Raw genomic sequence first — 13268 nt, 5'->3', positions numbered from 1 at the left:
AAGATTAAAGTAATCATTTTCATATTAAGGCCTGAACCACCATATTATTACTGCATGACTAAAGCAGTAAAAGTTTATGTTTGCATATTTTGACCCCTTTTTCCGTAATTTAGGTGGTTTCTACGTTTTAATTACTTTCTTTGTTTAATTCATATTTTTTTACTTTTAAATAAATTATAAAAAAAAATTATGAAAATTAAAGTGATGATTTAGGCACGCTGCTTGAAACATCATTTATCATATTACATAATGTTTATCTTAACTCTGGTAATTTAATTAAGGGATACCAAATAACAGGTGATCTAGCTGGTTTCCCAAAATATCATTTTCGTGTTCGCTATCGAATTGAATTACAGTAATATAATTAAGCAAGCTCTATACTTTTGCTGGACTGATTTTAAATCATTTCAAATTTAAAAATAAAATTGATAACCGCAAACGATAATGGATAATTATTTGACCTGATCTGTCTACTAATTAACAACTAATCTGTCACATAATAACGTGAAGTTTTGGATACGACACAAAGAATAGTTTAACAATATATGCATGTTTATGTAAGTATAAGTTTATGTCAATAATTTATATTACACTTTAAACCATGTTTGTTCTGTATTTTTAGAACAGATAATATAGCATGAATTTCTATAACTATTTAAAACTGAATTGAAATCAGATATAGTCTTCCCCTCGGCACGTGCACGTCTTGCAGAAAGCAAGGGGATTGGCAGAAGACTTGAAGAACTCGGGATGGCCGAAAATAAACAAAGACCAGATATTGTACCTGTCGACGTGCCGATATCGTGACTAAGGCCGTGGGGAGTGGCACTACAAAGCAGGCAGGGACAACGAGGAATTCGTGCTAGGCAGCGTGGGCTCTTTGTGTTAGATAGTGAAGACTAAAAAAAGCAGACCTTTTGCTGGCATTATATCCTTTTTCAGAGCTTCCTCCTTTTCATATTGGCTTAGGTTAATGAACATTTAGATTCTTATTTGCCGTCGTACAATAACCTATTTTTAGCTCAAATTTCAAATCCCATGTAAATTATCACCATTTTGTGTTTCTAAATAAACCCTAATAGGGCATGACTGGTGACATGTCCTGGTCCTTACTCGACACTCTTTTAACACGGAATACACACACACACGCGCGCGCACGCACGCTTAGACGCACGCACATTTTTGCCTTTTGATACTTGATTATTTTTTTAAGGCAATAATTCAAACTGAAGTCCATATTGCGTTACGTCAGATCAATTACTTTGTGAGTTACTGGGGTTCCCATCATGCCATATTATTTGCCTTTACAGTAGTAAACACGTGTATGTAATTGTTATTGACTAAGTATTATTTTAAAAATAGTAAAGTGAATCATCGGTAATACCTACGGCCGAACTGTTATCTTAATGTTTATCAGCTGTGGGTATTCGACAATACATAAAGTGCCTTAATATGTGAAGATTTAAAAACTAGTAGGTTGGATTGTGATAAAAAAAATTGTCGCAAAGAATTATTTAACGGTAAATATTTATTTCTTTAGCGATATAGATATTGTTCGATGCACACATTTTTAAACTTTTTATTCCATGATTGTCATGTACATCTAGTGCTTTTATTCACTAATAATATATATATATATATATATATATATATATATATATATATATATATATATATATATATATATATATATATATATATATATATATATATATATATAATTTTGAAAGGTTACAGCATAGACCTAGCAACTTTGATCAAATTATGTAAAAGTTTATACCCAGAGTTCGGTTACAGTTTAGATACTTGCCAAATTTCAAACAAAGTTCGTGTTTCCATTTTTTTAATGAAATAACTCATACCTTTCTATTTAATACATGCCTGAAAGGTTGTATAACTTTTTTTTCAGCAGAAAAGTTATAGTTTGCTATTTTTCTTACTTTAAGTTTCAGATTGAGATTTTTTGCAGAATAAGTAATGTCCTAAGTAAGGACAATTTTCACGACAGCAACAGTAACTTTTATCGAATTGTATTGAGAGAAGAAAGATTATTGCTTGATTTCATTACACATTATGGGTCGAAAAGTCTTCTTACAAGGGGTCTGAAAGTCAAGGGGTCTAGATGTCATCTTTACATCATAAGGGGTCGAGAAGTCAAGGGGTCAAGATGTCTTATTTGCAATAAAAATCACCTACCTGTCCTCCCAACAAATAATCCTCCATCTTCAAAATTCTATCTGTAACCGGAAAACGCGATACTGTAACACGTTCCCTACGGTGTATACATGTATATCATATGGGAACATTCAAAATGAGATGAGATTAATTTTCCTTCTCGATTAATTTTAGACACTGTCACAGTATAAAAGTGTTTTACTTTATTCAAAAGACAAAATAACAGGAATCACTATATTTTTGCATTTGAGATGTAGTCCCTTTTCTTACATTGTGTTTTATGTAATACAGTCATCAATTGTCAATAATTGTAAATGAAATATTGAAAAATATTGATGACATAAAATGCACATTTTTATTATTTTTGTTGTTGTTGTTTTTTTTTTCACCGTAAATATTTATTTTTCATTGCAGTGAAACATATTTTCCGTATTTTCACTGGTGTCTTGCAAGACTACTGTCTTCTAAATTCAGGTTAATAAACGGAAAGTCTAAGTTTTTTTCTATTTTTCTTCTCGATGTATAAAAATGATCAAATTTCACTTAGGCGTCTGTGAACGAGTTGTTGGCCTCTCCGCCGAGTGTTAACCCTGACAGGAAGCAATCCTGCTAGCTTTCACACGAAAACAACAAAAAAGACCTAATTCGAAATTAGTGGGTTTATTATTTTTGGAACATAATAACCGGATATGTATATTTCATGTTTTGTAAGACGGTCACATATTGAGACTTCAAAAAATTTAATTTTGTCGATCGATACCACTACAATTTTTTTTTTAAAAATCTTTACACGATTTCGTATTCAAATAGGCCAGTAATACATATTAAGATTTAAAGGATTATTTCATCATAAACAGGACAAAAAATGTGACCATTTATCTCTGGATGTAATTTTTCATAAGTTAAAAAAACTGAACTAGGTATGAATTTAACGTTTTTTTTTATAACATTAAGGGTATTTCAGAATTTGCATTTTCCATTTAACTATAGACATTATCTACTATTTTGAATGCTGAATACACATTATCCTATATGTTATGTGTTATGTTGTGTTATGTTATGTTACGTTACGTTACCTTGCGTTCCTTGTGTATGTTATTCGTTATGTTTCGTTACATTATGTTAACGTTATGTTGTTTGAATACATTGAATAAAAAGAAAAAAAAATAAGATGTAAAACTAAGATCGAAACAATTTTTTTTGCTATATTGTAAACTTACAAGGTTACATAAATAGTGTAAACTTACAAGTTAACAGATACTGATTCTTTATAAATATCAAGTTTGGTAACGTCAAACGTTCTTTATTACAGAATATGAGGACGATACATGTACTTTGGATTTTAGTATGTTTTCAAGGGATTAAAGGTAATATTTGTTTTAAATTTTTTAAACTATAATATTTTAAATACATTTGAAATCTTACCTTGGGTTCTATGTAGTACAACCATCAAGTATTTCTTTTAATTTCACACTTTATAAAATTTAACCATTTAATTTCCAGTCTTTGCAATATGTGATTTTCAATATAACTCACTATTGGATCGAATCTTATCAACTTAGCGTCGTTTTTAATTTTTCCCAGTCCGAAAATTCCATATCAAAAAACCTGTTGTAGTTAAAATCTAGCCTCGTTCATATCAAAATCCTTTTTATCCCGAAGTAACACAAAGTTCTGACAAAATGGCAAAAATTCAGTGGTGAAAATATAACATGCCATCATATATGAGCCGCGTCACCACAAAACCAACATAGTGCGTTTGCGACCAGCATGGATTCAGACCAGCCTGCGCATCCGCGCAGTCTGATCAGGATCCATGCTGTTCGCTTACCAACTCTATTACAAGTGGAGAAACTGACAGCGAATAGCATGGATCCTGATCAGACTGCGCGGATGCGCAGGCTGGCTGGTCTGGATCCATGCTGATGTTGGTTTTGTCGTGACACGACTTTGTCATGAAGAACGGGATAAGAGAATTATTTGAAAAAATTCACACAAGTTACTGGTCCAGATTTTAATCAGATGTTACACAAATGTTGGGGGAAAATTTCCAGGCCAGTCATGTCAAGAAACAACTCAGTGGAGTTGCTTTAACAATAACTGTAATCTTGTAGTCGTTTTCCTTTAAAGAAACAAATATTCACACAAATATGTATTCGTTAAAAAAAACTAACATATGTACAGTATTCTTTGTATTTAAAGTGTTTATGTATTGTCAATTTATTGTGTGTGTTTTTTTTTCAAAATCAGGCGAGACTTCCCTTGTTCCAGACATCACGTGCTTAGAAAATAATCCGAAGAAGTATACTGAGATACGTGAGTTATTCTTCTACTTTTCTCGATTTTGTTTCCCGAAAAAGATTTATGCAACAGCATGCAATACTAAATTAAAAGAATCCACGGCAACAGGAGAGAGTGTATATATAAAAAGTATTTAAGAACACAGTGCTTTTCTGTCATAAAATACCGTTTTTTGTTCGTTAAGTATGAAAATTAATATTGAAAAATATACCCTCTTTTCTAAATCATTAATGTCAACACGACATTAACAAATACACAAAACGAAAATCTGTATTGATACTGCATATACAAAAGTTAGGAAAAGTGCCTTTTTTAAATTAAATATGTTTGGTATAAAAATTATGTATACGAAATTCCAAAGGGAACATCTATCGTTCTTTTCCCGAAAAAACAAATAAGTGTTTGATTTATATGATGACAGTAGTTATTTATATAATTTATCTTTTGGCATTTTGTCAATACTTGCTTATTTAATATATTCATATTATCATAACACGAAAATGACGTGATTTTATTTTTAGAAACAATACCTATTAAACTTAAAGATTAGAACATTTATATTCCTGCGACAAAATGCACTCCAAGGTATAATTTCAATGCATGCTCAAAGTCTGTAACTGAAAAAAAAATCAAGCAGAAGGAAGTTTAAATAAGATTTAAGACAAGCAGTTATGACACTTAAAGTTGTTTTTTGTATCAAATACACTTTAACAAATAGACTTTAACACACAAATAATATTTGTTATAAAATTGTTGACAGTGCAAACAGTTGTAAGTATTACTTAACTGAAAGGGCATAAAATACAAACACTTGATGTATGCAATCTTTTGTTAAAGAAAAAGAAAAATAAAACATTCACAAAATGACATGTCCTCCTTAACGTCTGTTATCTATGCATTTCCATATTCAAATTTATATTATCAGAACAGAACAGAACATAATTTCATTTTTGATTTGTACATAGTACATCATCACTGCAATATAAATACACAAATTTTAAATATGTCACGTTTCTATTTAACAAACAATATAGGATTTAATATATAGTATTGAATTCCATATATTATCTTCTGTGAAAATTTAAAAATGACAAAAGTGTCTACCAAAAGTCATTAGTTATTAGTACCACTAATACATTTTCCTTGCCTTAACCAAAATATATTAAGAAACAATACAAAACTAAAGAACCAAAAATAGCAGGAGCATGTATGGAAATGTATTTTAGAACACAGGAATTTTCATACGCATTTCTGTTGAGGATATCAAGAATGGTATGACATTAGCAAACGCACACGCGCGCACACACAAGTACGTGAGCTCAATTATATTTACGGCAATGGTGTTAAATTATCTCGCTTCTCAATATTAAGTGTATGATTTACATATTAATATACCGTATAATATCTCGCTAAAGAACAAATATATATATACTTGCTTATCTAAGTTTTCAATTAGTCATACTATAACATTTTAGCCAACATAAGTTTAAATTTCGTTAAATGCTAAAATTTAGTTTCGTGCGTGCTATAATTATGAAGTAAAGAAATCTAAAGTTAAGTAATTTGAGACAAATAGGACATCATGTCACACACATGAATACACTTAAAGTGTATTTATAAAGGCTTTAGTTGAATATTAGCCTCAAAGCAGACGAACTGTTTACGCGAGTATGTACAATCTGATGGCAATAAAAATTCAAATCGTTATTTTTATACAGCTGTATTTTTTTCTTTTCAAATAAAGACATGAGTAGTTAAATGGTGGTAGAATTTCTCATTTTTAGTTAAAGATTTAGCAACTTCAATTATTTAAAGAATTTTATTTTCTATTACAGCAAGATCATGCGAGACTGATCCAAATGTAAAAGATTCAAGTAAGTAAATTAAATGTCATTCTTCTTTTGAAGCCTTAGGGCCTCTCTTTGTTTTACAAAGGGGGTATCTTGTTCTTCATTTAAATGTAGGCGTCATCTTGGCGTGTTTTCACTATCTTCATTTATTTATTTACTTGCACTGGTTTGTCAGAGGTGGATTTTGTCGTACATTAAGTACACATAATTCATTGTTATAAATTGCAGGTAAAAAAATAAATAAGCTTTATGGTGAAATCATTGAATAAAAAGAATAGGCCGAGACTGACCACTGTTAACGGAAATAAACATCAAGTGATCTAGCCAAGTTTGTTTTTAATAGCAAAGTCTTAAGGGGCAAAGCTCGCAAAATTAAATTAAATTTCATAACATACAGTATTTTATAACATAATCATTATGTAGTTATTATTTCTGTTCGCTTGATGAATAATGTTGAAAGTTGTATGTTGTTTTCTTTTTTTCATAGTTTGTTGTAGTGAATTGTGTCATACTGTATGCTTTTATCAGAAATTATATGATATCATATAAAATGGCACTTGATCTTTATCTTTACCCTTGTTGCCGATGGGTTTGCCTTTACGGGTTGAGGCATCGGATCTGCAGCCGCCGTTTAATCCTGCAGGCGAGTTCCAGCAGGCGATGTGGTTTTGACTCCTGGTGTTGCTTAAAATTTGTAACACCCGAAGTTAGCAAAAAATCGCCTTTCCTGTTCCGGCGACATATGACCAGATCTGTGTAAGTGCGCCGTAAAACCAAACCCAATCGGATTAAGATAAATGAGCCGCGTCACGACAAAACCAACATAATGGGTTTGCGACCAGCATGGATCCAGACCAGCCTGCGCATCCGCGCAGTCTGATCAGGATCCATGCTGTTCGCTATCAGTTTCTCTATTTGTTATAGGGTTTGTAAGCGAACAGCATGGATCCTGATCAGACTGCGTGGATGCGCAGGCTGGTCTGGATCCATGCTGGTCGCAAACCCACTATGTTGGTTTTCCCACTATGTTGGTTTTGTCGTGACGCGGCTCAAATTAATTTGGTATTAACAAACGCACCAGAAAATATTTTTAGCAAGTTTTGATTTCGTTTGAACTACAGGCTGTTATCTTTGTAACAATGCATGTAAACGTGTTGAAGAACTCGAAAGATTGAAGAAGGAAGACAAAAGGTTGAAATGTGGAAAATGGATCAAAATAAACTGTAAGTTAACTTTTTTTTGTCTATTTAATTTTTTTTTAACGAGTGCACGTACATTTTGATATTTGCTTCTTCTAGCGCTAAAATTCCCATTCCATTGCTTATTAATTGAGAAAAATGTGCACATTTGTTCCATAAAACTATCCTTTTAAATGTTCTTTGTATATCTGTTATATAGTCAACATCTCGAGAAATTACCTAAATGTTACAGCTTTTAATTTTTTTGTACTGCATTATCATTGTTTGTTTTCCTTCTTGTTTCAAAACGTAAAGTACCATGAACTAAGAGGCGCACACTATAAATGTTTCTTTCGCACATTATCAAAAGGATTCAAACAGTTTCAGTTTTGTGTCTAAAGGAACGCAGGAAAACTTTTAAAAGGAGCAAACATTGAGTGGCGCATTATGATTCCATGTAAGAAAAAAGAGGCATAACTTATTCAAAATAAAAATTTAATTTTTATACGTTTATGTTACTTTAAGTTCCATTGTTTCTGTTTTAGCGCGAAAAAAAACCACCCCAAAAACAATCAATTCTCTCTCTCTCTCTCTGACATAGGTTGTTTACTATCAAGCATGTTAAATAAACAAAGCCGGACGGACGGATGTGAGTATCGCTGTTATGGAACGGATGAGTCAGCAGAACCTCAACTGTTCTGTCCTGAACCGGTATGTGTCAAAAACAAAAAGTTGCAAAAAAAAAACACAAAAAAAACAACAACTCTTTTTACAGTCCTTATTGCTTTCATATACAATTTTTCGATTCAATAAGGTATTTTTTTATCAAATTTCGTAGTCAAATGTATAGGGATGGATTGTTTTTTCTAAATCACAAAGCGATAAATATGACAATAAACTACAAACAAGATCGTCTGTTTAAATTTCCAGAAAGTCCAGTGAATTGAATTTGATTAAAACGTTACGCATTATGTTCCATGGAGTGTTAAAATATTCAAAATGGGCTCCTACTTTCAATTTGGACAAAACTGTTTATCATTATTTAGAAAACATTATACAGTTATTTCATATGTGATTTGGGAACAGTCAAACTGTTGGCCCGAGGTGGAGGGGGTAGTGTTTTGAACTGTTGCCCAAGGCCGTACGGCCGATGGCAACAGTTCAAAACACTATCCCCGACACGGATTTTTTTTTTGGCATTTTCCCGAAATGCACTTTACCCAGAAAGTCACGGGAAATCACCATTCTAGTTCCATAAATTATTTCTAATGAGATATTCTTTGTTTGCAATTCAGGTAGGTCTAATGTGTCAATCTTTTACTTGTGATTTGACTTTTCGTGATGGTAGATCTATAATCAATTATGAAGAGGAACATAAAGATGCATCTCGGTCCATAAGTTGTGCTGCTGGTCATAGATATAGATGCGTTTGCACCAAAACTACAGGTGATTGACTTTTATATTTCATTAAATTGTAAAGTTATTCAAAATATAAAATGTTTTTGATGATCATGATTTCTTGGCTTGCCATTTTTTATCACGTGAATTTAAATTTACGTAGAGCTAATACAATTCTATGCTGCTCACAATTAATTGCTTTCCTCGTCAAATTGTGAATAAAACTTTTTATTACTGTCACTGTATTGTTGTATTATTTCTATATACATGGCTGCACGGCAATTCCAAGCATTTTTGATAATGCTAACACTTGTATATGATATATATATTTCAAAACGAATGGCTTAGCTTTAAATAGAAGAGTGTATCGTAATCACTGGCGCCCGTGAAGTTTGCTGTATTTAGTTGACCATAAAGGTGTCGCACAGTTTCTCTGTATGAGATCTATCCATTTCATTGAAATGTTTGGCCTGTTTTTTTTTCTAGAAAACACGATTGCCAAACTACAAGAAGATAATCCACCTAAACCGTCAGAGACGTTAGCTGCACCAAGGTCTAGTCATGGTAAAGCTTGTTTCTTCTTGATATAGCATGTATTTTGTATTTCGTTATATACAGTTTTAGATTAATATTTTACAAACCTTAATGGAAATTCTAAATTCAAAACAATTTTATTGGCTTTCAACTTTTTCCTTATAATAATATCCCGGGGCGCATGCTTGTATAAGTTGTGAGAGGTCCGAGGTTCGAATCCTGGGCAAGGCAACTGAATTTCTGTCTTTTTGGTGATACAAGGAAATAGCCAATATATGCAAAGAAAAAGTATGGTTGGGTTGTAAAGGAAAAATGTAAAAGAAAAATGTAAATAAATGATATTTTAATGCAAGTTTAAAAACTATTGCAAAGCAAAGTTCTTATTTATTAATCTCAAATTGTTACAGCAAAAAAAAAATTTAGATGGTAAACTTGTATATATTTTATACCTTATTTATATATCTTTGAAGTTGTTTCTGATTTAAGTTTTATAAGAAGATAAATTTATTTTACGCGCACACATTTATTTAAGATGAAAAAAAAAATGATAAAAAGCAACGGTCACTTGTTATTTATTATCACTTTGTAAATTGTATAGGTCCAAAATGAAAATATCAATAATATTTCTACAAAAAAAGTTATGTCCTATGTAAAAATAATTCCTCAAAATATGCTATGAAAATTAAAATTTGGGCAAAAATTTGAAGATGGGTGTGGTCTAAAATATTAGTGATGGTGATTTTTTTCTAATGTTTAAAAAATGTCTTTCACTAACAAGAAAACATAAATGAGCCGTTTCATGACAAAACCAACATAGTTGGTTTGCGACCAGCATGGATCCAGACCAGCCTGCGCATCTGCGCTGTCTGATCAGGATCCATGCTGTTCCACAGGGGGCCCACACAGTGTTTGGATGGTATATACTGCTTGATAGTGACCTTAAAATGAGATTTTAGTCATAACCTTATCATATGTATATAAATATAGACAAGGGGCATTACTCGCTAAATAGAGAATTTTCGATCACCCTCAAATTCATGCGAGATTTTCCACTAATTGAATAAAAAAAAAATTCCAAAAACAATACTGCGTTGAATAGCTTATATAATCCACAATTGATAAACACTGACTCTTGTCTGATTCCCTTAGCCCATTTAAAGAAATTTATTCAAAACCGTTCACTTCTGTCACAAAATTGCTTAGTCGTACGAGATGTCGCAACATCAAATTCCACGGGTAAAATATCAATTTTAAAAGGGGTAGGTACAAATAAACGCATGCAAACAATAACACAACATAGTTTCTATTACCTACCTGCGCAAATAGTCGTGAAGCGCTCTATATTCGTCTGTTTCGAACGAAATCTTCAAATCAGAGCAGAAATCTGCTTCGACGTAGACATCTTGGGGAAACCCCAGTCACGTGACCAGCCGGTGTATCGAGACCTTTCATTGGTTCGGTAGGAACTTTGTTTATAACGACAACCAATGAAAGGTTTCCATACACCATGACCAGAATTTCCAACATGTATTCGCCGAAGCAGATTTCTGCACTTATTTGAAGATTTCGTTCGAAACAGACAAATATAGAGCGCTTCACGACTATTTGCGCAGGTAGGTAATAGAAACTATGTTGTGTTATTGTTTGCATGCGTTTATTTGTACCTACCCCTTTTAAAATTGATATTTTACCCGTGGAATTTGGTGTTGCGACATCTCGTACGACTAAGCAATTTTGTGACAGAAGTGAACGGTTTTGAATAAATTTCTTTAAATGGGCTAAGGGAATCAGACAAGAGTCAGTGTTTATCAATTGTGGATTATATAAGCTATTCAGCGCAGTATAGTTTTTGGATTTTTTTATTCAATTAGTGGAAAATCTCGCATGAATTTGAAGGTGATCGAAAATTCTCTATTTAGCGAGTAATACCCCTTGTCTATATTTATATACATATTATAAGGTTATGACTAAAATCTCATTTTAAGGTCACTATCAAGCAGTATATACCATCCAAACACTGTGTGGGCCCCCTGTGTGCTGTTCGCTATCAGTTTCTCTACTTGTTATAGGGTTTGTAAGCGAACAGCATGGATCCTGATCACACTGTGCGGATGCGCAGGCTGGTCTGGATCCATGCTGGTCGCAAACGAACTATGTTGGTTTTGTCATGACGCGGCTCAAATAAGAGTAGTGAAAAACTGATTCTTATCGATGCCAAATAAGGTCTGAAATAAGTTCAATATTAAAAATAAAAAAAAACGATAAAAACTCATTACTTTATATAGCTATATACATTTACAATTCTATCTTTTCATTATTTATCATCTATAGGTTGACCACATGTACGAATATACATATACATTACATACAATGTTTTGTTTGCTTAAAGTATTTTAACAAAAGTTTTAATTGCATGGTTTTCATTTCAGCTCCACGGGACCAATCCTCATTCCAGATTGTTTTCATGCGTTTGATGGTGAATATCTTGGCTATAAGACTTATTGCAACACTGATAACAATTTGAAAAAAAAATGAATTGCCTTAACTGGGATTCGAACTTCAGACCTCTAGTTTCCTAAACGAGCGCGCAAACCCCTCGTTCACGGTGGATTTACATCATACTGGCCTGAAGAAAACCTACTCCAGTTGAACAATTTATGTATATATATATATATATATATAGATATATTTTAGTTATATTTTAAAATGACTCATGAGCCAATATGTATTAGATAATAATATCACTTAAATTATCATTTGAATTTCCATGGTGTCTTTATAAATATAAATATTTTTTTAAATAGTTACTAAATATTGTTTTAAACAGGTACTATGTTAGTTTTACTTATCTCAAGTTATCTGTACATATTGCTCTTTTTCTCTGTATTGTTGTACAATCATATCATTTTTTGCTTTATCAATCATTACTTCAATTTAATTGATCTATTTTAATAATATTTGTGTATATATGTTGTGTATATGTTGTGTACATGTAAACTGATTGTAATAATGTTATGCTGAGGCCCACATGGAAGATCGGGAACTGAATGTGTAAGCCTCGTTAAATAAAGTCGTTACTTACTTACTTACTATATATATATATAATTCTAGTTAGGGTTTGTAACGACGCTTATTGTTGTAAATAATCATGGCGCTTACTTTAAGTATGTATATCTATAAAGAATAAAACAATATTAGAAATCTTCGACCATTCGGGAATTATTTTGCTTGAAAATTAATCCGCCTGTTACGCAGTGATCTCCCATAAATTTTTCCATATAAAGGGAAGGGTCGGTCTAAAACGCAGACGCTTATGCAGACAATATAGAATATATAGTAAAACGCAGACAATATAGATATAGAGTGTTTTCACAAAACGCAGACAATATAGAATAAGAAGGTGTAAATTAGACACTTAAAAGCAGTGTAGATTTGTATTTTTAAGATTAGATTCTGCATTTTACTATATGTTCTATACTATTAATAAACTATTCCTTTAATAGTTCAGGAAGTTTTGTTTGTATAGAAAATAAGAAACAAATCAGCAACACACTTGTTTCTATTTATACAGATATTGAGCTGATGTGATTATTACCAAATACATTTTACAGTCAAATCAATAGTCATGTAATCGCTACAAAACGGCAAAAGAAAGTCACTTCTTCATTAAAAGATATAGTATGCTCATGAAATTGCAGAAACTAAGTGAACGCGTGAAATTATTTCTTATGGGCACATTATGTCTCGATAAATTTTCACTTCTTTAGAAAGGGAAATCATTAATTGTATACGATATTTAAATAATGGTTTTAGAGAATGTTAGATACTTTGT

General features: G+C 31.9%; 1 protein-coding gene across 3 annotated transcripts; it reads left to right on the top strand.

Moving 5' to 3' along the window:
* The first annotated feature begins 347 nt into the window (after window positions 1–347).
* LOC132746002 (uncharacterized) lies at window positions 348–12644 on the top strand. 3 transcript variants are annotated; one of them, XM_060735036.1, is made up of 9 exons: window positions 348–557; window positions 3488–3542; window positions 4426–4491; window positions 6312–6350; window positions 7448–7549; window positions 8106–8215; window positions 8800–8950; window positions 9389–9466; window positions 11866–12644. In XM_060735036.1, the coding sequence occupies exons 1-9, from the start codon at window positions 546–548 to the stop codon at window positions 11958–11960; spliced, it is 708 nt and encodes a 235-aa protein (XP_060591019.1). In that variant the 5' UTR covers window positions 348–545; the 3' UTR covers window positions 11961–12644. The 3 variants fall into 3 exon arrangements, with proteins under 3 accessions (XP_060591019.1, XP_060591020.1, XP_060591021.1); XM_060735037.1 differs by lacking the exon at window positions 348–557 and adding an exon at window positions 1414–1520; XM_060735038.1 differs by lacking the exon at window positions 348–557 and adding an exon at window positions 2860–3095.
* The last annotated feature ends 624 nt before the right edge of the window (window positions 12645–13268 follow it).

Source organism: Ruditapes philippinarum, unplaced genomic scaffold, assembly GCF_026571515.1.
Source record: "Ruditapes philippinarum isolate M1 unplaced genomic scaffold, ASM2657151v2 ctg2125_1_1_1_1, whole genome shotgun sequence".
NCBI classification, from domain to species: Eukaryota; Metazoa; Mollusca; class Bivalvia; order Venerida; family Veneridae; genus Ruditapes; species Ruditapes philippinarum.
This window is presented reverse-complemented; position numbering and strand designations above follow the sequence as displayed.

What these genes read in the sequence shown, in the direction of transcription:
- LOC132746002 (XM_060735036.1), top strand. An exon ending in ATGTTTTCAAGGGATTAAAG is followed by an intron (nt 3,543 to 4,425) that starts GTAATATTTGTT and finishes TTTCAAAATCAG; the next exon opens with GCGAGACTTCCCTTGTTCCA. An exon ending in TGCACCAAGGTCTAGTCATG is followed by an intron (nt 9,467 to 11,865) that starts GTAAAGCTTGTT and finishes TTTTCATTTCAG; the next exon opens with CTCCACGGGACCAATCCTCA.